The sequence below is a fragment of the Pipistrellus hanaki genome, assembly GCF_964339955.1.
Source record: "Pipistrellus hanaki genome assembly, chromosome: 9".
NCBI lineage: Eukaryota > Metazoa > Chordata > Mammalia > Chiroptera > Vespertilionidae > Pipistrellus > Pipistrellus hanaki.
Genome location: NC_140511.1, coordinates 34,959,669 through 34,987,016, shown reverse-complemented (window position 1 = coordinate 34,987,016; position 27,348 = coordinate 34,959,669). Strand labels below are relative to the sequence as shown.

General features: G+C 36.6%; 1 protein-coding gene across 17 annotated transcripts in view; it reads right to left on the bottom strand.

Annotated features, from left to right (window-relative positions):
- The window catches only part of LOC311628225 (disks large homolog 2), a gene marked incomplete at its 3' end in the record, with an annotated part of 1,110,130 nt that overhangs the window by 358,458 nt on the left and 724,324 nt on the right, over positions 1-27,348 (bottom strand). For all 17 annotated transcript variants that reach the window (XM_084895257.1, XM_084895256.1, XM_084895260.1 and 14 more), the window contains one exon: positions 4,669-4,737. In XM_084895257.1, coding sequence (XP_084751383.1) covers positions 4,669-4,737 — 69 coding nt within the window. The remainder of the gene's footprint in view (positions 1-4,668; positions 4,738-27,348) is intronic.

Genomic DNA, 27,348 nt, shown 5'->3' with positions numbered 1-27,348 from the left:
TTATCACAGAAGTAATTTCATTTAAGTGAAAAACAGTACAAAATGCTTAAACATGCTTATTGGCAAACGAATAAGCTTTTGTGAATGCGTAGAAGGAGAGGAAAAGTTTGGAAATAGCTTTAGAAGAAAATGCTATTATTTAGCATAGCAGGAGGGAATGTTTGTGTTGACCAAAAGGTGGAATGACAGCCACCCAGCCAATGGATGCCTTCTTAAACAATAAGGGAGGTGAGCTCAGTTACACCCTCACCTCTATGTATCCCAAACAACACCTGGGCCACTCAGCATGCACGTTGGCCTCCAGAGCCACCCCAAATGGTGGGTTATGAGTTCTATTTAGTGACTTCTAGGCTTAGAGTCAGTTCTAGTTCTTTATCACTTTTACCTTAGGGAGTTCTTGACTGTGTCTAACTTACCATGAATGTGGTTTATGTATGACCTGACCAGTTCAATAAAGCTTTTTCATGCCACATTATAGGGCATGGAGTTGTACCATGGAATCAAATTTGACCTTAAATTTGGTACTTTCTATGTAGGTGCTCTGGGAAAATTACTTAATCTCTCTGTGAATCAAGGTTTAGAAAATAGGCTGCCTATCTTATAAAACTATTTTGGAAATAAAATCAGATAGATGGATGGATGGATAGATAAATGGATGGATTAATCAATCAATAGATAGATAGCTAGAGACAGCCTGCCATCTAATAAGTACTCAATGAATGTTAGTTTCTTTTCTCTTCCCTGAAAGAATATCCATGAATTTGTACAATATTTACTCCCAACAAGCACACATTTTGATTATAATTAAGTACCCAATGAAACTCCCTTGACTATCAATATAGAATCCTAACACTGCCCGGTGTTCTTCATAGATGCTGTTCTTTCCTTTGTCAATCCCCATATCCTCTCTAGACTCTTTCCATGTGCCTGATTTAATGTACAGAATTCAAAACTGACCACAGTCCTTTGGAGGATGTGACCAGCACCTGTTTGTTTGGAACAGTTTTTCTGAACCATGACACTTTTCAGAAAAAAGAAATTGGGGGGAGTGGTAAGGAGGGTGCAGTCAGAGGGATGAGCAAACTTGCACTGCGAGTGCCCACTGATTCTCAAGTCCATTTGGAGGATGCTCCCGGGCTGGGGAGCCTATTTTGTGTGTTTCAGTGGCCTCTTTTGTCTTAAACTGTCTGAGATATGTAATTCCAGAAATGTAAGGGCATTTTTCTTATTCTGGTCCTAATTCTTTCTTTCAGTGCTGAGGATAGCCAATATATAGAAAATGCTTAGTTCTTTAAAGTGTTTAATAAGCACTGAGGTATAATCTTGGTAATTAAAATACTTTATATAAATATCAACAAGGCAATGAAGCAAACTCAAGCAATGATTTGGATTGCTTCCACCAATGATTACTCTCCCTTCTTCTCTGAAATCAATAAAAATATGATTTAAAAAAGACCATTTAAAAATATTACTAATATCTTCATTTGATAGATGAGGAAACTGAGGCAAGTAACTTGCTTTCATGCAGCTAGCGAGTCCCTAAGCGAGGGTTTAAACTCAGGGAGTCTAGCTTGGATCCATGATCTAGGCCACCTTGTCTATTACAGAATCAACTGCCATGAAGGATTTATTGAGAAAATTTTTTTAATGGAATAGAACAAATGTTACAATGGAGATAGTGTACTGTTGAGCAAAAAGTTATTTAATTCTCCAGAGCTAAGTTAAACAGGGTGGAGAAAAAATGGGTTTATAGTTATGAATACATGAAACAAAGACTCTATTCTTACAATAGAGGCTTGGTGCACAAAATTCATGTATGGGTATGGTCTGTAGCCCTGGCCTGTGATCAGGGCCATCTTCCCTGGCTGCCCATATCCGGCCCCTCTCCCTGCCACCACCCACCCCCTAGTTTCCTGTTTGCCATCGGGAGATAGGAGCCTGTCCTCCAGGGAAAGGGACTGAGAGATGGTCAGTGCACCTCAGTGACTGGTCAAGCGGTTGTTCTGGTCATTCCACTGTTAGGGTCAATTTGCATATTACCCTTTTATTATATAGGGTTATTATTATTATTATTTAAAAATATATATATTTTATTGATTTTTTTACAGAGAGAAAGAGAGAGGAATAAAGAGTTAGAAGCATCGATGAGAGACATTGATCAGCTGCCTCTTGCACACCCCCTACTGGGGATGTGCCCGCAACCAAGGTACATGCCCTTGACTGGATTCGAACCTGGGACCCTTGAGTCCATAGGCTGATGCTCTATCCACTGAGCCAAACCAGCTAGCGCGGGTTATTATTATTTGTTAATTATATTATTTTTTTCTTTTTATTAGAAGAATTAGAGTGGCTTGATATTTTTATCATCAAAACAAGAAGAGGAGAATTAGTAGAAGCAGGTATCCTTTTGGGGGAGTGCGGTGTTCATAGAAGGGCCACATCCTTTCACATACTTTTCCATGGGTTTGTGGAAATTCAATGTGTTTCCTGAGTGAAGGCAAAAAGGGCACGCCATGAAAAGTGTTTGTAGACATTATACTGTTCCAGGAACAAAACACCTACATCTCCCTCCCAGGTGGATGTCCTCTTAGCCATGGAGTCTGCTGATTTGCCCTGTTACTACTGAGGCTGTAAAAGAACCCAGGGGAGAGAAGATGCATTCAGCCACAGAGAGAGGAGGCAAGGACTGTCTGGTAAGTTCCATCTGAGGAGTAGGAAAGAGGGACGCTCCTCATACTTGCAAGTCTCAACCTGAAGCTACTGAGGACAGATGAGAGAGGAGGATTGCTGCTGCTTGGATAAAGTGGTGAGCACATCAGGAGACTGCAGTGCACTACTGCTGAGGGTTTTGTGGAAGAGACAGCTAAGTTTCCCAGGGTACCAACCACAGGTTGGAAGAGTTGTTTGAGTCTCAGCATCAGTGCCTATATAGGTCTCCACATTCCCAGACTACATCACCAAAGATAAACAGAAAGGAGACAGCCATAGCGGAATGGTAAGGAAATGCCATTTCTCTTTTTCTCCTTTTTGCCCTTATACTACCAAAGGAGAAATTGAAGAGAAAGAAAGATCTAGAGCAGAGATTTTCAACCAGTGTGCTACACGAATTTTTAAAACATTCAATACTTGACTAGTCAGGGACACTAACCTCTTTTCCCTTAGATTATAAAAAAAAAATAAAAAAAAATAGACAACAGCCAACACAACAATAGCCATTCAATATGAATGAATCAAAATTGTACCTATTTCTTTGGTCATAGTGGCAAAAAATATAATAATATTTTTGGTGTGCTGCAGAAGTTGAATAAATTAGTTTTGTGTTTCATGAGAGGAGAAACATTGAAATTGCTGATCTAGAAAAGAGAGAGAGAGAGAGAAAGAGAGAGAGAGAGAGAGAGAGAGAACAATGTCTCTATTAACTCCAGAATACTTTGGTGAAACCTAAGACTTTATGTTGGATGGAGGGATAAAGGTCTGATAAAACATAAGGTTTTAAAGTGGAAAGGACTAATACATAATAAAGTTAGAGATATGTATTGAAATGCCACTAAAGAAGATTAATTGGGAAACAAAGCATAGTTGCTAACAGATATTGGCAAAATAAAATAATGTTTATACATTAACTGATGAAATATTCTTAATCAAACCAGTTGCAATTATAAAGAAGTGGAAAGAAATACTTGCCTATCCCCCCTCCCAGCCCTTCAGTTTTATCTGATTGGGGAAATTAGAAATACAAAATATTGAGTCCTCTACAGGTAAGCCCACCCAGCCGACATCTCCATTCTCATCTCCATTGCCTCACACACCCAATGCCTCAGCACTGAATCATTCAGCGCCTTTTCACACCACATGCTTGCTTATGTGGTCATGTTTATGCAAATGCTTTTTCTTCTGCTAGAGCAACCTTCTTTCTTTCTTTTATTTTTATTGATTCTTAGAGAGGAAAGGAGAGGGATAGATAGAAACATCAATGATGAGAATTATTGATCGGCTGCCTACTACATGCCCCCTATTGGGGACTGAGTCCATTCTCTGGGCATGTGTCCTAACTGGGAATCAAATTGGTGACTTCTTGGCTCATGGGTCAATGCTCAACCATTGAACCACACTGGCCAGGCAACACCCTTCTTTCTAATGTCTGTCTGGAAAATTTCCACAGATGCTTCACTTATGGAGAGTTATAACTTCTCTGAAACCACCCTCACCTTTTCCTCCCTTCCTCTGTCATCCATGTTCTCAGCCAGATATCCTTCCTGAATCTACATTAGTCCCTTATACGTATCTCCTGTGAGATGCTTATGTTGTACATAAGTATGTGTTAATATTTTTGACTCTCTTATTAGACATTTTTTTTCCTCTGGAGAGAAAAAAGATATCTTATTTACTCATTAAATCATTTACAATGTTTGGTATATCACATAGGATTTATAGATCTTTGCTGAGAGAAAGAGAGAGAGAGAGAAAGAGAGACGAGAGAGAGAGAGAGAGAGAGAGAGAGAGAGAGAGAGAGACGAGAGAGAGAGAGAGAGAGAGAATGAGAGAATGAGAGAGAGGAGGGAAGGAAGAAGGGAGAAAAGGAAAGAAAGGAGGATTTTTTTTTGTGCTCAAAGTGATGAGGCTGCACAGTTTAGTTTAAGAGAAGGCTACATATTATTCTTATCTTACCCTTCCAGTGAGATGGCCCGTTGGAGAGTCACTGAAGGTTGGCGGGTTGCAGTGCTGTGTTGGGAATGACTATAAGAAAAGAAAGAAAAACAAAGATAGATCATTTATTTAAAATGACTTCACACATTCAAATAAATCCTATTGTCAAGAAAAGAACAGATATTGAAAGAAATATACTAGTATTAGAGATTAAATTGTTGATAAGTAGAATCCACCCAAATACAACATGCTGCCAGACAAGGGGTTACTATTTCCATGTAATTATTTCCGTATAATTTGATTTCAACATGTATTATTCAAAAGTAGGCTTTAAATTACAAATCACAGGCAGACATGAAAAGAAACCATCATATTTAGAAAAGGTAATTTTTTTTCTCCTTGGAATAAGACAAAACAGACCACAAAAACAAATTTCATTATGAAGCAATGTATTAGTTTTTTTTTTTTTTTAATGCAGAACATATTTTTTTTCCCCAAGCAAATTTTAAAAAGAGCAAATTTGCAAATTGGGGTAGAATTTAACTAGCATAAATTTATTAGTTCAAATTTGCAACACTTACTTTTATAATTCAATAACAATTCAGCTGTTGGATAAACACAAAAACTTGAAAAGTAGAATTTTCAGTTGCATATCAACCTTAAAATTTCATGAAATTCCACATTTTGTTTTGGTTGTATGGTAGCGAGCAAAGACTGATTTTATAGATAAATGGTTGCAAAAATAATTCTAATATATCACATTTAGTGAACACATATTTTCTAAGTTTATGTGTTTATACCTTTTACAGCTCACAACCTTGTGAGGTATGTGCTGTTCCATTGAACATATGAGGGAAATAAAGTACAGAGATATTTAGAAACTTACCCAAAGTCATTTGGTAAATACCTGTGCATGAAATGGCATCCAGACTGTCTGATTCTAGAGCCATTATTCTTAATCATCATTATATCACATCCCAAATGATAACAATATTTCAGGTTTGTAAAAACTTGCCTTAAAAAATCTCAGAATTCTTCAATTAGAGGTAAAGGGATGCTTTTATCTGAGATATGCACAATGACAATTCAACAACAATAAATAATGCATTGTGTGCCTCACGTGTGTTATAATTTTAGTTTGTAGTATTAGTTTAATATTTTAGCTATAATATTAGTTACATATGCATGCTATATATGAAGATGTGTTTATACACATATACATATAAAGAGAAACTCAAGTCAAGTCTTTGCAGAACATGACACTCCTTCACACAGCTCTTGCATTTTATAGCATGTGCTCTGCAATGCTGACTAACAGACAACCAAGCTGTAGACTGCAGATTTTCATTTAGAACCTTGGTCATTAGGACTGAGAAAAGGTGGCTCTCTGTAATAGCATGTAGTTGTGACATGAATAACATTTGCCTGAGATGAGAGAGCAGAACTTTGGGTCTGTAGCTAAATAGATCTTCCTCAGGGCAAGGTCTGCATCCTTTGTTTCCTAGCATCTCTCAACATATTTACTGGGCCAGTTGAAAAGTAGCATAACATTCAGGAGCTGGACCATGTAACCATGGCCTGAGTTCAAAGCCCAGCTCCTCCATGTATCCTAATGTGACCTTGAGCAAGTAACTGAAAGCTCTTTGAATGTCAGTTTCTCATCTGTAAGACTGGGATATAATAATGCATTTCTCATGGGGTTATTATAATGATTCAGTGAATTAAGTGTTTTGCACAATGTCTGTTACATGGTAGTAAAAGCTATATAAATGTTTGTTAAGTAAATAAACTAATATGATTTAGCCATGTGTAATTTGAGATGTTTGGCCCTAAGTAAAAACTATTAGATCATTACAGTTAACCATATAGTCACTAATACAAGGGGTATACTTTTGAGTTTAACTTTGGTGATCAATATTAAATTCAAACATATTTTCAACTATGAAAACAACATTATGGAATGAATAGAAATCAAAATAAGAGAAACAAATTCATCTATAGTTCCATTAACTTGTCTCAGACTTTACAGACTTAGCTAATTTAATTCTTTTAGCTGCACTACAAGGTAGGTATGAGTAACTTGTCAGAGGTCAAAAGCTTGCACACATGGAGCCAGAATTAAAACTGAAGCTAATATTGTTTCCAATTATGTGTACTTTCCACTCTATGCTATGGACTCCATGTGTCTCATATAGTTTTATATGCACACAGAACATACAGAATCACATATCCTACATTTTCCCCTTACATTATAATTTAAGCATTTCTGATAGGCTCTCCATAATTATTATTTTGGTGTTATATAATGTTACTCCCTATAAAGATATAATTTAATGGTTAGGGAATGGGTTATTTCCATTGTTTAAATATTATAAACAATTCTGCAATAAACATATCGACATAATGACTTTTTCATATTTTACAATTTCTTTTAAGTGTTTTCACTAAAATAAAATGAAACATTTATGTTCTTGATTTATGGTATTAATTACTTTTAAAAAACTTTGTACCATTTATTCTCTCATATATATGACAATATATATATGTTTCACCACAATATTACAAGTATTGACATTAACATTTTTAAAAAGTTGATAATTTAATTGGTGGGAATGATATTTCTGATACGAGTATTTCTTTATTAGTGAGAATGATCATTTTTTTCTATATGCGTATGTTAATTGTACTTCTTTTGTTGAAACTGTTTAATTCTTTCCTTTATCTTTTATCTTCTACTGGTTTGGAAAATAGCACCAGTTCTTGTGTAAAGATCAATGATGCTCCCTAACAAAGATTAATAAGTAACTGAAATCCCTGATAGCTTCCTCACCATTAGCTTAGATCACATAATTAAGGCAACAAAATATTCAGTAATCTCACTTATCACTACCTTAAACTAACTACTCTATTATTCTGCCCTGTTATTTCAATAATGTCCCTCTTAAAGATTTAATGATGCTATTAAATGCAAAAGTTGCCATGAAGTGCTCAGAGAATTTGACTCCTTTTATATTACTTATGTGAAGTTAGCTGTTTCTCTTACCATGTAAATTTGGAACAAAGAGAGAATTTTATAACATGTAATTACCCTTTTACTCTACTAAGACAATTACAGTGAATTATCTGATGGTAAAGACCTTTGGGCATAAGGTAATTTTTGTTTCCTGACAATAAAGTTTAAGCAGTACTTTCATGGGGAATACAGGCAGTGGGTATTAGGAGCTAACTGATGGTGATAATAACTTGCATTTTTAAAAAACACTAAATTCCTTTCTCTTGGGACTATGCAGGTTCTGTTCTAACCATATTACTGGCTACATAGAGAGCATGTTGCTAGTTCTACCAAGACTAAGAAATTATGGGTAACCACTGCCTGGCTCTTTCACCTCCTTCGGTAGAGAGGCTGACTGGATGAAATTCCAAAAACTGGAGTGGAAGAACCAAGGGAGGAAAACACAGCTAAAATTTAAAGCCTGAAGGACAGCTAAGTGCTTGGAATATCCTTTGTTTTAAAAAACAAAAACCAAAAAAAAAAAACAACCCACAACCCTATCCACAAATGGCCATCCTCCTCCGATATCTATTATTTTTCCAGACACTGTCAAATATCTAACCAACATGCTGCTCTGTGGCCCAACTCATCTTTTTCACACATGCATAGTAACATCCAGGGCTAGGAAGCACAACCATTTATTTATGTGCCTGTGTTTTCTATCGAGTTGTGTGGGCTTTCCGAGAAAGTGACAGGAATTTTTCCACACAGGTGATCCAACACATTTAGTTAGAAAACACTGAACTCTCACTAAAGATTACCAACTGTTTGTTTGTTTTTTCATAAAATACCACCCATATTTTCATGGTGCATGGTGTATGTCCAACTTGCATGTCGGTGGGCTTTTGAAGGTCTTTTTTTTTTTTTTTTTTTTAAATGAAGGTCATTTAGTAAAGGAATTTCTCTGTCCTATCCACACCACCTCATTGGTAAGTGATGGGCATTTATGAGGATTTAAGTGACAATGAATGGTGGCTGAGTCAGCTGAGAACGAGGAAGGCTCAGCATCCTGTCACAGCATTGATGCTGGGGAAGACATCCCTGCCACCTGGAAGAAAACCTGTGGTACCCACTCTGTATTTAAGTAGCTAGGCTGAGTTGTCAAATCAGGTAACTGTGGAGGCAAATTTTACCAAGACTTAATATATATATATATATATATATATATATATATATATATATATATATATATTTTATCGACTTCAGACAGGAAGGGAGAGGGAGAGATAGATAGAAACATCAATGATGAAAGGTAATCACTGATCTGCTGCCTCCTGCACACTCTCCCCCGCGCGCCCCCCTCCGTCCCCACATGTCAAGCCTGCAATCAAGGCATGTGCTCTGACTGGGAATGGAACTGCAACCTCCTGGTGCATAGGATGATACTCAACCACTGAGACACGCTGGATGTGCATTTACCAAGACCTTTTTAAAACTCAGAGAGAAGTAACAGGGCCATTGCCTTTCTAAATCATGCTGTCATTGAATAAAATTGAGCCAGAGACCAGCAGAGTCCTATAGACAGACCTAGACCTCTAAAGTACTTTATGGAATCTATTCATCTTATAGTTGGATTTCCGTTTTTTGCGTATTTTACTCCCCAAATAAACACTGCTGACACCTTTGCTTCTTACATTGTGAGACAGTTTTAAGATTACTGGCTATCTTTTCTTAAATAAACTCAAATTTTTCTTCTGACTTTTTCTTAAATTGCAGAACCTAGAAATGCATTCAGAGTTCCAGAGGTGTTCAGAGCAGGGCTGAGTGCAATGAGATGCTGACTTTCCTCCCTTTGAATTACATATTCCTGCCAGAGCAGCCCAGGATAACATGGACTTTAAAATTTGCTGAATTATTAAGTTTAGGGTCAACCTAAACTTGTATATTTTTGACATAAAATAATTCAACATCAAATCTATCAAATACTGGTACACTGAATTTTTGGCAACTCAATATAGCTATTAATATCTACCCTGGTCAAATTTAATGTTATTGATTTCGATCTCATTTTATAGTTTGGTAAGCTAACATTGCATCATCAATACAACTCAATAAGTATTTATTGAGCATCTAATATGTACTAGCCATTGTAAAACATCTCATTCATCTAGTATTGTATCATCTTAAAACATAACATGATTTTACATTTTCATGCAAGTTATTAATTATAATAATAGAAAAGGACTGTGCATTATAGCCAATCATCATAGGTCTTCCTCAAGTTTAATAATTCACATGTTTCACTATTGACAGCTCTCCATCCCCTCAATGACAGCTGACCAATGACTATAGCAAGTATATAGAATGCTCATGGCTCATATATTTTTAATACTTCCATGTGACTTGAACACTTACTAAGAATCAGTTGTAATTGTAATCAAATATGTCTGTCCCATTGTACTAATTTTTATAATTATGTAATTTAATTAAACATTACCAAAATGAAATATAAGTGTGTAAAAAAGAATTGTTTATGTCAAGAATAAACTTACTGATCTAGAAAGACTTAACTGTATGTGGTTATAAACATTGCTGCCAAATCAGGTGTGAGAGAGACAACTCAAAAATCAGAAAGTAATTATAAAATGGAACTCATCACTTAGTTTACTTTTAATTCTCATCCCAATTGACAGAAATCCAAAATGAAATTAATTGTATACTTTATGCACGAAAAATGAAGTAGAACTTCATAAAAAATGGGACCCAACTCCAACTCTTTAAGTCAATATATTGTACCAAACATTTAAAACAATTTATGGACAATTTACTGGGTTTACCAGTTAATAATGCAGATTTTTTTCAATAGATGGAGTTACACATATGTTGATATATATGTGATTTGCTATATATGCTATTTTGTTGTATTGGCTGCAAGCTTCAGAACTTCATATGTCAAATTTACTGAAGGTGTTATAGATATTTTTACACTAAAAAATGTCAAATTTTGTGCCAAAAAAAGAGCATTTGGGGGAAGTTATAATTTATTACTTTATTTTGAAGAAAAAGTTATTGTATACTTCAGGAAGTTTATGGTGAACATGCTCCATCCCAAGATACATGTGAACACTGGTTTAAACACTTTAAAAGTGATGATTTCAATGTGAAAGACAAAGAACATGAGAATCAATGGAAAACGTTTGAAGACCAACAATTACAAGCATTATTGGATGAAGATGCATGTCAAACTCAAAAACAATTTGCAGAAAGATTAAACGTTGCTCAACAAACAATTTCTGATCATTTTCAAGGAATGGGAAATATTTTAAAGGAATGAAAATGAGGTGCCACATCAGTTGAACAAAAGACAAATGGAAAACCAAAAAGTCAACAGTAAAATGTTGCTTTAAAGGCATGAAAGTCTTTTTTTTTGCATCGAATTGTGACTGGTGATGAAAAGTGGATTTATTTTGAGAATCCCAAATGCACAGAATCATGGGTTGATCCAGGTAAACCATCAGCATTGACTGCAAGGCCAACTTGCTTCAGAAAGAAGACAATGCTCTGCATTTGACAGGATCAGGAAGGTGTGGTATATTATGAGCTTCTAAAACCAGACAAAATGGTTAATACTGATTGCTACCGACAACAAATAATCAATTTGAACCATGCTTTGATTGTTAAATGATCAGAATGGGCCAGAAGAAAAGGCAAAGTAGTTTTGCTTCATGATGATGCACCACCACACACTTCAAAACCAGTTAAAGACACAATAAAAGATCTTGCCTGGGAAGTATTAACCCACCCACCATATTCACCAGATATTGCTCCTTCAGATTATGACTTGTTCAGATCAATGAAGACACATGTACTTTCTGAGCAGCACTTCAAAACATACAAAGAAGTGGATAATTGGGTCTCTGAATGGTTTGCCTCAAAACAAGAAAAGTTCGATTGGGATGGTATCCACAAATCTTCTGAAAGATGGGGGAAATGTGTAGCTAGTGATGGACATTACTTGGATAAAGCACTTTTGATGTTTCTCTTGTAATTATTGTGTTTACTTTGATTACAAAATCCACCATTATTAATTGGTACACCTAGTAGATGTTAGAAAAACTATGGCTAAAAGTTGACAATGCTAGAAAAATGTTGATCTTAACAAATAGAAATAATAAAGAACACAGTCTATTAACTGATCTCAGACAAATTAAAGCTTAATTTAAGAAAGATGATGTGTAACAGACTAATGAGAATTTGTTTAAAATAAAAAATGTGAACAATGAAGAAATCATGCATTTTGGGACAAATGGATCTAAATAAGAATAAATATACTATATAAAATTTAGTGCCCCAGGTTTTTCATGCAATAGCCAAAGATGCTAGAAATGTGACTTTAGCTTAAACAGCTTGAATCAACAATCAGTAATAGCATGGTAACTAAAGAAAAAAATTAGAGAAGATTTATTAGGAAAAATTCCATTTCTTCTTTTAAATAATACACACATTGATTTTATTATGCCACTATACAGTTATAAATATATATTTTATAAATATATATTTTATTGATTTTTCACAGAGAGGAAGGGAGAGGGATAGAAAACTAGAAACATTGATAAGAGAGAAACAATGATCAGCTGCATCCTGAACACTCCCTACTGGGGATGTGCGCTCAACTGTAATTGAAGCTGGGACCCCTCAGTCTGCAGGCTGATGCTCTATACACTGAGCCAAACCGGTTTCAGCTACCGTATATAATTATTTTTTGAGTTTTTATTTAATGTTAGAGGCCCAGTGCATGAAATTTGTGCATGGACGGGGGTGCGGGGGGGGTGCGGGTCCCTCAACCCAACCTGCACCCTCTCCAATCTGGGACTCCTCGAGGGATGTCCAACTACCCATTTAGGAAAGTTGGACATCCCTCTCACAATCCAGGACTGCTGGCTCCCAAATGCTTACCTGCCTGCCTTCCTGACTGCCCCTAATCACTTCTGCCTGCCAGCTTGATCACCTCCTAACCACTGCCTTGCCAGCCTGATTGATGTCTAATTGCTCCCCTGCCAGCCTGTTTGCCCCCAACTTCCTTCCTCTGCTGGACTGGTCACCCCTAACTGCCCTCCCCTGCAGGCTTGATTGCCCTCAACTGCCCTCCCTTGCAGGCCATCTTGTGTCCACATGGGGCAGATCTTTGATCACATGGGGGCAGCTATCTTGATCTTGTGCATTGGAATGATGGTCAATGTGCATATTACTCTTTTATTAGATAGGATAGAGGCCTGGTGCATGGGTGGGGGCCAGCTGGTTTGCCCTGAACAATATCCTGGATCATGGTGGGGGTTCCCTTGGGGCATGAGGTGGCCTGGGCAAGGGGCCCGTGGTGGTTTGCAGGCCAGCCATGCCCCCCGGCAACCGAAGCAAAGGCCCTGGTATCTGAAATATATTTATCTTCTATAATTGAAACTTTGTAGCCTGGAGTGGAGGCCTAGGCAGGCTAGGGCAGGTGGAAAGCTTGGTTTCCTCCATTGCGGGGGGGATCCCCAGCCTGCTCTCTCCAGCTCCATGGCTGCTGCCATTTTTCTTGGGATTTACCTTCTATAATTAAAACTTTGTATCCTTGAGTGGAGGCCTGGGCCTACCAGAGTGTGTGGAAAGCTTGGCTTCCTTCAAAAACCCAAGCCTCCCTTCTGGTCTCTGTGGTGGCAGCCATCTTGGTTATGGTTAATTTGCATGCTCACTTTGATTGGCTTGTGGGCGTAGCAGAGTGATGGTTAATTTGCATATTACTCTTTTATTAGGTAGAATTTATTTTTATAATATAACATTTTTATTTAGTGACTACAATACATTTTCATATTTCTGATGTTCTTAATAATTTTTTAAAATATATTTTATTGATTTTATACTGAGAGGAAGAGAGATGATTGAGAGAAGCATCGATGAGAGAGAATCACCGATCAGCTGCCTGTTGCACACCCCCTACTGGGGATGTGCCCACAACCAAGGTACATACCCTTAACCAGAATTGAACCTGGGACCTTTCAGTGTGCAGGCCAATGCTCTATCCACTGAGTCAAACTGGTTTTGGCTTAATGATTTTTTAAACTCTATTTTTTACAGTATTACAAATGTCCCCATGGATAGTTTTTGTTTTTTAAGTAAAAGTAGTAATTAAGAGATGCAAGTATTTTTTTTCCCCCCTTCTGCACAATGATTCTTGTATGCAATTTAAAAATATATATATATTTTATTGATTTTTTACATAGGGGAAGGGAGAGAGATAGAGAGCTAGAAATGTCGATGAGAGAGAAACATGGACCAGCTGCCTCCTGCACAGCCCCCACCACGGATGTGCCCGCAACCAATGTACATGCCCCTGACCAGAATCGAACGTGGGACCTTTCAGTCCGCAGACCAACGCTCTACCACCAACCGGTTTCGCCTTGTATATAATTTTTGATTAATGAATCAATAACTGGTTCTGCTTGCATGGGTTACAAAAAATTACATTGTAATGATGACTAAACCAGATATTAGTTCTCTTCTTATCCTTAAAGAATATTATGGGACGCCTTAGATTCTTCTCACAGGGGAGACCTATGGCCACATTGTGTTTAAGATGAGACCAGAACACAAATCAAATTCCTAGCCCTTGGTTTCACCGTCCCATGCCACTGTCACTTTTTCATATTCTTCTCTGTGACAACAGTTCAGTAATGAACATGATAGCCAGACATTGGCCGTTCTAAAAATCCTGCTTATCACTGTTAAGTAGCTAGAAGGCCCTGAATGCTCTACAAATGCTGGTCCAATCTCTATGAATTGTTTTTTGCTTAAAGTAATAATGAGAAATCCTAGTATCTTGGCCTTTGGACTTTGAACCAAATGATACATGACTGGTCATCAAGCCTGAAACACAGGAGAAAAATGTAGTGTTTCGATACAGCAGGCACAGTTCTGCCTGTATTCATTTTGTTTTCAGATGGCTGACTGTACATCACTCTTCTTGACTTTTGGAGTATACAAGATGCATCTAATGAGGTGTTGTATGAACATCTATCCAAAAATGTCATGCAACACAGCCAATCCTTTAAGGAAAGTAAAAAATTAAATTCATAATAGCTTAAATCAAGTGACAGCTAGCACCATGAATGCAGTTACTTCAAAAAGGAAAGTCAATTTTAGTTAGGAATTTTACTTAAAATACAGACAAGAACTAAGGAATGTACCAACAGTGAAAGAATCTGGAATGAAAAGTTTTTGTTGTGATTCGAGGCATTTAATTGATATGGTCCTGGGTATCCCTTCCTTTCACACAGAAAACACATTTTTTTTAAAAGATAACACATTCTGTTTTTTTTTGTTGTTTTTTTGACAATATCTAGGAAGTGGAGTTGTGTATACAAAAGAGCAGAAGTCTAGAAGTTTTCCCCACTGTGCTCTTAATGAGAGTTCAATGGCCTGAAATAAGTCATCTTATTTGCCTACTTTGTTTTGATTTTATTTCTTGCAGTTCAAATAGAAAACAATTATTCCTGCCTTCCACATTTACTTTATTGATGGGAAACAGTAGAGATGCTCATCCACTCACAATAGGGTTATGTCCCAATAAACCCACTATAAGTTGAATACATTTTAAAGAAAAAATGCATTTAATATACCTAACATACTGTATATCATAGCGTAGCCTAGCCTACTTTAAATGTACTCAAAATGCTTATGTTAGCCTAGTTGGGTAACATTATCTACCACAATGAGTACACTGTAGAGTACCAGTTACTTATCCTTGTGACCGTGTGCCTGACTGGGAACTGTGGCTCTCTGACACTGTCCAGCATTAAAATAAATTATATTGTTGGAGTATATTGCTTGCCTGGAAAAAGGTCAAAATTTAAAATTCAATGTATGGTTTCTAATGAAGAAGTAACATTTTCATACCATCATAAAGTTGAATAATCATAAGTCAAACTGTCATAAGCAGGGACCATCTATCCTGTGATGGGGAAGAAGCATGAGCTTCAAAGTTTCTGGCCTTGAGTTAGGGATTTCTTACTCTTCCTAATTAGATAATTGGCAACTTCAAAAACCAAACACTCCATTTCTATTCCTGTCATCAGTGTAACATAGAGAACAGTGCCTTCTCACAGATTGCTCTGAAGGGAGAAATAAAGCAACATATGTGAAAGGAATTTCATAAAATATGAAGCATGGGGAGTAGTAAGTGGAAATTACTTTCCAGGGAGACAGTATGATTTTGTCATAAGGTGTCTAAAACTAGTTCAAATGACCTGACCTTGAACTAACCAATGGAACTGAGGAAGAAAAACATGGTTAGAGCTAAGAAACATCAAGGGTCCTGGTCTGTGGCTCAATGGTTGAGCATTGACCTATGAACCAGGAGGTCATGATTCGATTCTTGACCAGAGCACATACCCGGTTGCAGGCTCAATCCCAAATAGAGGTTGTGCAGGAAGAAGCCAATCAATGATTCTCTCTCATCATTGATGTTTCTACCTATCTCTCCCTCTCCCTTGCCCTGTGATTCCTATCATGCCATTGAGTTCTATTTTAATAAATAAAATATATAATAAAATATCAAGGAAATAAAATCTATAGGATTTGGCAGTTGCATATGGGAATGAGTGAGTAATTTAGGACAACTTCCATATTTATAGCTAGGGTAAGATTGGGTCAATAATGCTACTTCAAACTGATAAAAATATGAGAATAATAACATTATTATTTGGGAAGAATACAATTATGTTAACTCTGTGTATGTTGAGTTTGAGAAACTTGTCTGACGTTAAGGTAGAGATATCTCATGAGATAGCTGGATATCAAAGATCAATTTCAGTAGAAAGTTCTAATATAAAAAATACATTCTGGAGTGAACATAGTTTAAGTCCATTTAAAATCATGGTATTCCTGAAAAAAAGATTGTAGTGAAAAATACTGTAAGCTGAGATGGAGAACTGGAGATAACCAAAATTCTAATATGCACACAGAAAGCTATACCTGGAAAGAAAACAAAGAAGGCATGAGTGCAGAGATAGAAGTAAAACCAAGAAAATATGAGTTCATGTGCGCTAACAATAGAAGTAAGGAGAGAATTTCAAGGAGAGTTTGGTCAACAGTTACCATAGACTTTAAAGAGCTTAAACACAAAACAGAGGGAAAACAGGTCACTGGAACTTGGATTATATTCTGCAGGCAAAGAAGAGGTCACAGACAATGTTAAGTAATATTAAAATAGAGTCACTTTTGTAATTTAGGATGAGCCTTTACAATCCCCAGATATACAAATCAGAGAAGGGTTAAAGAAAGCCAAGGAGCTATAAGAGGAAGCTGATCTTAAGAAGACTGGGTGTGAATACCAAAGCTTTCTGTCTTAGAATCACTAAAAGCCAGTCCTCAGAGAATTTTTCTTTAGAACAAATGTCAAACCAGCACAGACACCAAGGCAAGAAATAAATAAATAAAATTTAAAATGGAGACCTGTGATTTCTATCATGCCATTGAGTTCTATTTTTAATAAAAAAAATTGCTCTTATTCTATAATTTAGTTGCATTATTGATTTTCATGCAGACAGCTGGAACATTCAAATAAATGTGGGTTGCTTTGCTTGGTAAAATCTATTAGTTTGTATGAGTGTCATAAAAAAATGTCCAGATGTGTAGCAAAAGGGAAATTGTTTCACTCAACATCTGGAGTATGAATCCTCCTCACAATGGTCACCATAGAAAAGGAAGTGAAACTCGTAAAACACAAATAGTTCATTTTTCCTTCACTCTTCACAATTTATATGTCCAAGTAAAAACTATCTTTTCTGGTATTCTCCATTGGTTGAATATGTACAAGGTAGCCATGTGGTTATTGGTTCAGCTAAGCTTTTACTTATTATCAGAGCTAAAACTCTGGACATGGAAAGCCAGCATGACAAAGTGTAATGCTTTCTAAGTCCCTTAATGCAGATTTTAATTTGGTCAGTGAAGTGAAACTAGGCACCAGCAGAAAACCCTTTCTGTGTGAATAAATGCTTGCCTCAGGGATTAATTTCCAGGATAAAGCAATGTTGTTGTTTTTTTAAATTTTTGTTTTTAAGTCTTTAAGGCTATGAAATGCTTATTAATATTTCACATTCATGTTCATTGGACTATCAATCTAAGAAAAATGTTAATGTAATATCAATGTAAAGAAAGTATCAAAACATTAAAATGCTTTAACATTGGATCTTAATGACACGTTCCCAAATGAGGAAACTGAATATTTATCCTCATTATTGAAAACTACTATCTCTTAGCAACTAAACTGGATGCAAGTTACAAGTAAAGATGCAAATGAGCCCTAGCTGGTTTGGCTCATTGGATAGAGTGTGGGCCTGCAGATTGAAGAGTCCCAGGTTCAATTTCTGTCAAGGGCACATGCTGGGATGTGGGCTCGATCCCCAGCAGGGGACGTGCAGGAGGTAGCAGATCAATGATTCTCATCATTGATGTTTCTATCTCTCTCCCCCTCTCCCTTCTTCTCTGAAATCAATAAAAAATATATTTTTAAAAAATACAAGTGAGAGGATTTGAAAGGGCATAAACTTTTAAATCTATAGTAGCTTTCTTCTTTGCCTTTCTTAAGATGTGCAAAGAGTTTTAAAAATTAGAAGGCTCATACATCAATTCTCTATACATCAATTTCCTAATTGCCTCATCAGCCAATTATCAGTCAATAGCACCCACAAATCCTTTCTGATATGCTTGTGGTGGCAATGCAGAGTGGTGCATCCACTGTGGAAAAGAATATGGAGTTTCCTCAAAAAATTAAGAATGGAATTGCCTTTTGACCCAGTGATCCTGAAGGGGAAAATAAGACATTTGGGGGACTAGCTATCTGAATCTGTGCCAGTAACCAGTATTCTGATGCACACTCTTGCTAACAGATGATTTGCTCCATTCTTATCTGTGATGCTAGTCCTGCCTTGCAGAACCCGTTTTCCAGAATACTATCATTTACAGAGGCCATAAACCATGAACCATATACAACCCCCTGAGGGGGTTGTCAGCACTGGTGCCAGCCAGGCCAAGTATTTGGGTATAATTTCACTTCCCCCATCCCAACTCATGGGGGGCTGCAAAGCCCGCAAAAAGTCCGGAAACCTGATCCACATGTGGGGACAAAGAAACTAAAAGGGAGAAGAGGAAGGCTTTCTCTATACTCATCACTTAGGCTTTGGAGGTTGTTCCCATGAGTCACCATACTAGTGCATTAAAGGCCCCTCTTCTGACTCATCTGAGAAGCTGACTGATTATTCTCCTGTGTCTCCTAGCAGCTTATCTACAACAATCCCACTTCTGGGAATATATCCCAAGAATCTCAGAATGCAAATTAGATGCCTTACCATAATAGCAGTCAGCAGCTGTGTATCACTACAGGTTGCCCAGGACCAAACCAGAGAGGGTTGGACCTGCATTACCACCATTTGCAAACGATCCAGAACTAAAATATCATTGCTGACAGGTACCCATAAGGAACTGTTTGACATTGAAATTGGGTCTCAAAAGAACTTGTGGCCCAGAAAGAAGCTCACTACAGACTGATTCATATGCCTTTCAGCATAATGATTATTGCTTGTCTCATTTTTTATTCTTATAAGTATATTTCCAGAAGGACATGATCTCACTCATCTAGGGGAAATGGTGAACAACATAGACTGATGAACAAGAACAGACCCAGAGATAAGGAGCCATGGGTCAGACTGTTGGACCTCAAAGGGAGGGTGGGGATAAAAGGGAGAGATCAACAAAGGACTTATATGCATACATATGACCTAACCAGTGGTCAAGGACAATAGGAGGGTGGGGGTATAAGTGGGGTGGGGGGTGGGGAATTGGAATGGGGGTTGAGGACAAATACATGATACCTTAATCAATAAAGAAATTAAAAAAAGAATATATGCATCCACATGTTCATAGCAGCATTATTTACAATAGCAAAGACCTAGAAACAACTCAAGTGCCCATCAGTAGATGAGTGGGTAAAAAGCTGTGGTACATTGATATTTCTCTAAAAAAGAAGGCTCTCGTACCTTTTGCAACAATATGGATAGATTTGAGATCATTATGTTAAGTGAAATAAGCCAGTCAAAGGGGGCAATATCCCATGATCTCACTTATATATGGAATCTAATGAACAAAATAAACCGAGGAACAAAATGGAACATACTGACAGATCTTAGAGGGAAGGAGGGTGGGCAGGAAGAGATTAACCAAAGAACTTATATGCATATATGCATAGCCCATGGACACAGACAATCCTGTGAAGGCCTGGGGTGTGGTGGAGTCTGGGCGGAGGGGGGAAACAGGGGATATTTGTAATAATGTCAACAATAAGAAATAAACTTTAAAAAATAGCACCCACAGTATGCAAATTATGATACCTGATGTAATGAAAATACACACACACACACACACACACACACACACACAGGATTACTGAATGAAATATAGAGCAAAAAAAGTCTATGAACTCATATTTAGCCTAGCTCAGTGGTAGGCAAACTCAACAGAGCCAAATATCAACAGTACAATGATTGAAATTTCTTTTGAGAGCCAAATTTTTAAAACTTAAACATCTTCTGCCGAAACTGGTTTTGGCTCAGTGGTACAGCTTCAGTCTGCAGACTGAAAGGTCCCAGGTTCGATTCCGGACAAGGGCATGTACATTGGTTGCGGGCACATCCCTAGTAGGGGTATGCAAGAGGCAGCTGGTCGATGTTTCTCTCTCATCGACTTTTCTAGCTCTCTATCTCTCTCCCTTCCTCTCTGTAAAAAATCAATAAAATATATTAAAAAAAAACAACTTAAACATCTTCTAATGCCACTCCTTCAAAATAGACTCAACCAGGCCATGGTATTTTGTGGAAGAGCCACACTCAAGGGGCCAAAGAGCCGCATATGGCTCGAGAGCCGCAGTTTGCTGACCATGGGCCTAGCTCTATTTGGATAGGGCAAACTCAACTCACTCAAGATTTTAATGCCATGATTTAAATCAGAGATCATTATTTCAATATCACTTAACTTATGCTGTATATCTTGCTGAAGTCAAGCTCTCTTAGACTCTATTTTCCTTCTTGTCCTGGTTATTTAAAATACCTAAGAACCATGTGTTGACTGTATTGCAGAGGGACCATTCAGTCAAACCTTATTGGGGATTAGTGTGTTCCCCAATTTTATGTCACATCTCATATGAGCATTCCTTTGGGTTGTAAATGCTCCACATACTTTCATCTATCTCCAAATTTTATCAAGGCGAATCCTTATTCTTCTGTACACTCATTCAACAAACATTTAGTGAACACTATATATGTGTCAGGTAACAACCCATTCTATAATTCACTTTACTTAATCCCTTCACCTCATATTTATTAAATTATTCTCCTTGTTGCTTTCTTGTAACATCCTACATTCAATCGTCAACATTTCTGTATGTACCAGAAGTCAGCACTATATTAAACACCATGAAAGATACAAATAGGAAGCAAGCCAAGCTACTGCCATCAAGGATCTACATGGAGTTTACATAGAGGGAAATATATTGCCTAGCAGACAATCTCAAAATCATGGAAAAGGACAATGCAAAAAAGGGAAGAGTTCTATTTATCACCACTTACAGAACACAATAGTGAATCTTAGTTTTGGAATAAAATATGTGGTGGAATTTAATATATGAAAATAATAATAAATGAATTATTTTCTGCTTCAATGAACTTGTGTATTATTGAAAACATTGACTTAAAATTGCAGTCATAAAAGTTACAGAGATACAGAATTTAAGTAATCAGTCAGGGCATTGCAGGGTTTACTGCTGCCCATGGTCGGTGCTGCTTAAACAAGGTTAAAGTCATCAATGCAGCTGGGCATGAAATTACAGAATCCTGATCTGTTCACTGTCATTACAGTCAGATGTCATTTAAAAACAATTCTCACCTGAGGACATGCTTAGGGAGAGATAGGAAGAGGGAGAGAGAGTGAGTGAGTGAGAGCAAGAGAGAGAGCAAGAGAAACACTGATGTGAGAGAGAAACATTGATTGGATGCTATCCATATGGGCCATCCATACATGTATGGCCATCCATACATCCATACATGCCCCAACTGGGATCAAACCTGCACTTGAAGTATGTGCCCTGATCAGATACAAACCAGCATCCTTTCAGTGCACAGATGATGCTTAACTAAGCTGCTTCAGCTGGGCTAATCAATTGCCATTTTAAAGTTAGTTTTGTAAAAGATGGAACAGTTATATTTGCTTTGGTTAAATTAAAAAAGAAGGAAAGAAAACAGTTTGACTACATAAACAAGGGTTCTTATTAAATCCTTTTAGCTTCAGGTACACAGCAGAGTGGTTAGAGAAAGTGATCTCTCTGATATTTCAATACCTACCTGGAACCATACATAGTTATTACAATATTATTAACTTTATTTCCTATGTTGTACGTTACATCCCCATGACTATTTTGTGACTACCAATTTGTACTTCTTAACTCTTTTACCTTTTCACCTAGCTCTTCAACCCCCCTTTCCTCTGGCAGCCATCAGGCTGATCTTTGTACCTATGAGTCTTCTTCTGTTTGGTTTGTTCACTTCTTTTGTCCTTCAGATTCCAAATATAAGTGAAATCATATGGTATCTGACTTAGTTCACTTAGCATAATACCCTCTAGGAACAGACATGCTGTCATAAATGGTAAGATTTCATTCTCTTTTATGATTCAATAATATTTCATTATATATATGTACCACAGCTTTTGTATCCACTCATTGATGAACACTTGGATTTCTTCCACATTTTGGCTGTTGTAAATAATATTGTAATGAGCATAGAGTTGCATATATTTTTTATTGGGTTTATTTTTATTTTGGGGTTTCTTATTGTTCTGTTTTTTAAGTTCTACATTTCTAAGGTCTTTACCAAACTTTTGATCTTATCCCACCCAAGCAGAAAGCATTACTTTTTAATAAAAGGCGAACCAATGACATTTATGTTTAGTAATGTTTTTGTCTCAGCCTTGAAATCAAAGAAGTGATTTGTTCAGAGGACTGACAAACTGCAGATCACTAAGGCTAAAATCAATATGATGTGGCACCCACTGGTATGTGGTGATTAAGTGCTATCTGGCCATTGGTCAATTCCTTATATTTGGACCACATAACTGCTGTGTTTGAAGCTTTGTAGCATGGGAAAATATTAACAAACAAGCAAAAATGAAAAGCACAGATTCAAAGAGCAGCACATAAACTTTCCTTAAAGTGATAGAAAAGGTGTTTTGTTTTTCCATTCATTTAACTACCTTTCTGAACATAAAGGGATATTTAAGTAAAACTACCAGGCCCCGAATTATATTTTATTTAAAATATTTAAAATATTGATTGTTTCTTTAAGATTCTATTTATTTGAGCCTCTATTCACCAAATCAGCCTTTAAAATTTATTTGAATATTAAAATACTAGTTGTCATTATATTAATATTTGACAAAAGAGGAAAGAACATACTAAGGTTAAACATAGTCTATTCAATAAATGGTGTTGGGAAAATCAGGCAGATACCTGTAAAAAATGAAACTAGACCACTTTCTTACACCAAACATAAGAATAAACTCAAAACGGATTAAAGATTTAAATGTTATACGTACTCGAAACCAAAAAAATCCTAGAAAAAACAAAGGCAGTAAAATCTCAGGCATTTCTCATAGCGATATTTTTTCCAATATATTTTCTCAGGCAAAGGAAACAAAAGAAAAAAATAAATGAACGGAACTACATCAAACTAAAACATTTTTGCATAGCAAAGGAAACCATCAACAAAATGAAAAGACAACCCACTGAATGGGAAAACATATTTGCCAATGATACATCTGATAAGGGATTAATATCCAAAATTTATGAAGAACTCATACAACACAACATAAAAAAAAAACCCTAAACAATCCAATTTAAAAAATTGGAAAAGGAACTGAATATATACTTCTCCAAAGAGAAATACAGATGGCCAATAGACATATGAAAAGATGCTCAATGTCACTAATCACCAGAGAAATGCAAATTAAAATCATAATGAGGTATCACTTCCTACCTGTCATAATGGTTATTATTAATAAATCAACAAATGACAAGTGTTGGCACTGTTGGGGGAATGCAGATTGGCTTAGCCATTGTAGAAAGCAGTATGGAGTTACCTCAAAAAATTAAAAATGAAACTGCCTTATGACCCAGTGATTCCACTTCTGGGAATATATTCAAAGAAGTCCAAAACACTCACTTGAAAAAATATATGCACCCCATATGTTCTTGCAGCATTATTTACAATAGCCAACATTTGGAAACAGCCCAAATGCCCATCAGTAGATAAGTGGATAAAAATCTGTTACATTTACACAGAGGAATACTATTTGGCAATAAAAAGAATATCTTACCATGTGCAACAGCATGGATAGACCTGAAGAGCATTATGCTAAATGAAATAAGCCAGTCAGAGAAAGATAAGCAACAGATAATTTAATTTATATGTGGAATCCAATGAACAAAATAAATTAACAAAAAAAAAAACAACAACACCATTTGTCATTATAGAAAGCAAAGGGAGTAACTTATTTCTCTAGGCCATTCTGAATAAAGCTGAGGCCGAGTAATTCATCAGTTGTTCACCCACTGATTTATTCCAGAAATAATTACTGCATGCCTAATATGTGCTGGGTACTTTCTAGGACCTAGATATAATGGACTGAATAAAAAAATATGCCTTGCTGAAACTGGTTTGGCTCAGTGGATAGTGCGTCAGCTTGTGGATTGAAAGATCCGGGTTCGATTCCGGTCAAGGGCATGTACCTTGGTTTCGGGCATATCCCCAGTAGGGGGCGTGCAAGAGGCAGCTGATTGATGTTTCTCTCATTGATGTTTCTGATTCCCTCTCTAAAAAATCAATGAAATATATTTTTATTTGAAGTATATTTTTAAAAATATGCCTTTTCTCATTCAATTTACATTCTGAATGTAATGGTGGGAGTAGTTAGGAAGCAAAAACAAAACAAATACAGTAATACAAATAGTTCATATTTATTTAAAATTTACTCTGTCTAAAGCACTTTGTTAATTGCTTTGCATACATTATTTCATTTAATCCATTTATGGTTGTATTATCTCCATTTTGCTGACAATGAAACTGAGGCTCAGAGAGGTAAAATGCTTTGTCTCTAGCCACAAAAACTAGTAAGAGATAAAGTTCTCCTCCAATCTTTCAGGTTCAAAGCCTGTACTTTTAACCACTAGAAATGTTGCCTATAGTAGTTGAATAATGACTGTCCTCAAAATTTGTAGATAAAAGTGCTCTTAAGGAATTATAAGAAATAATAGACATCTTTCCCTACATTTGAAAATATTTAGTCATAATGATGTTTTGTGTCATATGTTATAAGCCTACTGATGATGGAGATTTTTCTTTAATAAATTAGAAATCTTGTATATTGAGCAGATGAATTGAAGAACAGTCTTTTCTCTTTTTATTTTTTCTTATTATTACTTTCCATAAGGTACTGTTTTGAAAATAAATCTTATAGGCAAGAGTATTTTTCCCAATCATCAACTCTAATTTTCTCTCCTGACTTATAATCTTCTCCAATTATGTCCACATTTCTCAAGCTTTGTGTATGTACTTCTTTTCATATCCTGTATAAGTCTAAAGAGATATAAATGTAGTATAATATGGTCTAAATTTTTATTTTCACAGCTTTACCAAGTCTCATTAGTATGAGAGCAGGTCTGTTCTGAGAGATGCGGATTAAACAGCATAGTTCCCATTGCCAATTGTCAGAGGGTTGAATTTATGCACGGAGTATTTTTATTTATTTATTTTTTACATACAATGAATGAGGGTATTTTCAAGTTGAATCATTTGATAAAGTAGTGCGAATGATAATAGTATTTGAATACATGGCTGACTCTTATTACCAACTCTGGGCCTGTGAAATGGTCAACAAAGACATATTGATCAAGCTTCAGACTTTCTCAGTTACTCTCTGCTCCTGGCTAGGAGTCACCAGTTTCATTCCCCAAAAAAGAGCCTCCTTAGGTGCTGAGTAGTGCACTTGGACCCTGCCTCAGGCCAACATCCTATCCACTTGGTCCCCCTGCTGGAAAGATCAGTCATGTGGATTGCTTCCTCCCCTCATTTCCTGACTTGTGAAGAGATACTGATTCTACTCCCAGAATATTTTCATGTTGGCCTCTACTCACAATGCCCCAGTTATCACCACAGTGTAGCAAAGTATAAAGTCAGAAGATCTGGATTTGATTCAAGCTCCACCACCACATAGCTGGGTTACCTCGATTAGTCCAATTAATTAAATCTGTTTCCTCATCCATAAAATGAAAATAATAGTGTTTCATGGGATTTTTGTGTCATCAAAGGCAATATATATATAGAATAGGTAGAATAGTCAATTAATTGCAAAGTATTACTGTTATTATTTTCATTATTATTATTATTATTATTATTATTTTTATTTTTAATAAGTCTTTATTGTTCAGATTATTACAGGTGTTCCTCTCCCCCGCCCCCCAAGAGCTCCCCTCCACCTGATTCCCAACCCCACCCCATGCTCTTACCCCTGCCACTGTCTTCATCCGTAGGTGTAAGATTTTTGTCCAATCTCTTCCCTCACCCCTCAAACTCCCTCCCCCCTGAGAATTGTTAGTCCAATCCCTTTCTATGTCCCTGATTCTATTATATTCACCAGTCCATTTTGTTCTTCAGATTTTTTATTCACTTGATTTTTAGATTCACTTGTTGGTAGGTATGTATTTGATGCCTTTTTGTTGTTCATAATTTTTTAACCTTTACCTTTTTCTTCTTCTTCCTCTTCTTTATTACCGTATTTTCCAGTGTATAAGATGACTTTTGAAATGAAAAAAAGCCTGCTCCGATTGGCCAGAGTCAGAGAGGCGGTCTATTAAAAAAAGAACTGGTGTTGCCTCAGAAGTGGGGGGGTAGTCTTATACAGCGAATATAGGCCTAAACCTATGCTTTAACTGTAAAATTAGGGGGGTCGTCTTATACGCCAGAAAATATGGTAAGCAACTTTCCATTCTTTAAGGTTTTTACCCCTTCCAATTCATATTTAAGCTTCTATGAAATTTAACCTTGAAAAATACTAATTCATCAATCTAACTAAAAAGTCTTCTCTGGCCCTTATTTAGCTCCATCTCCCTCTGCATACTTTATGATGTATTCACTCTCAGACATGTATTTTTTTCATGTTATCAGGCATTTATATATGGTTCCCCCCATCTTGGAATGTTCCTCCTATTTCCTATTTATTGCTGTAGGCATTATCTTCATTCTGTAGTATCCACCAATGAATCACCAGTCTTCATTGAAAAATTACAATTTGGAGGGTTCATTTGATGACAAGCTTGCACTGAATGAATCAATAATGTTATGCAAATACAGAAAATGGTCTCGGGCTCTATTCATGAAGGTAGCATCAAGAGCATGGGAGGGACTAGTTCCACTATTTTCCACTGACCAGACCACATTAGGAGTACTGTTTTAGATTTGGAACTCACAGTTAAAAGAGACAGTGAAAAAATGAACTCTTCAATCTAAAGAGGACCGGGATGATGACTGTTTTTAAATCATGCCACATGAGGAGCTGTAGAAGGCACTGGCCAC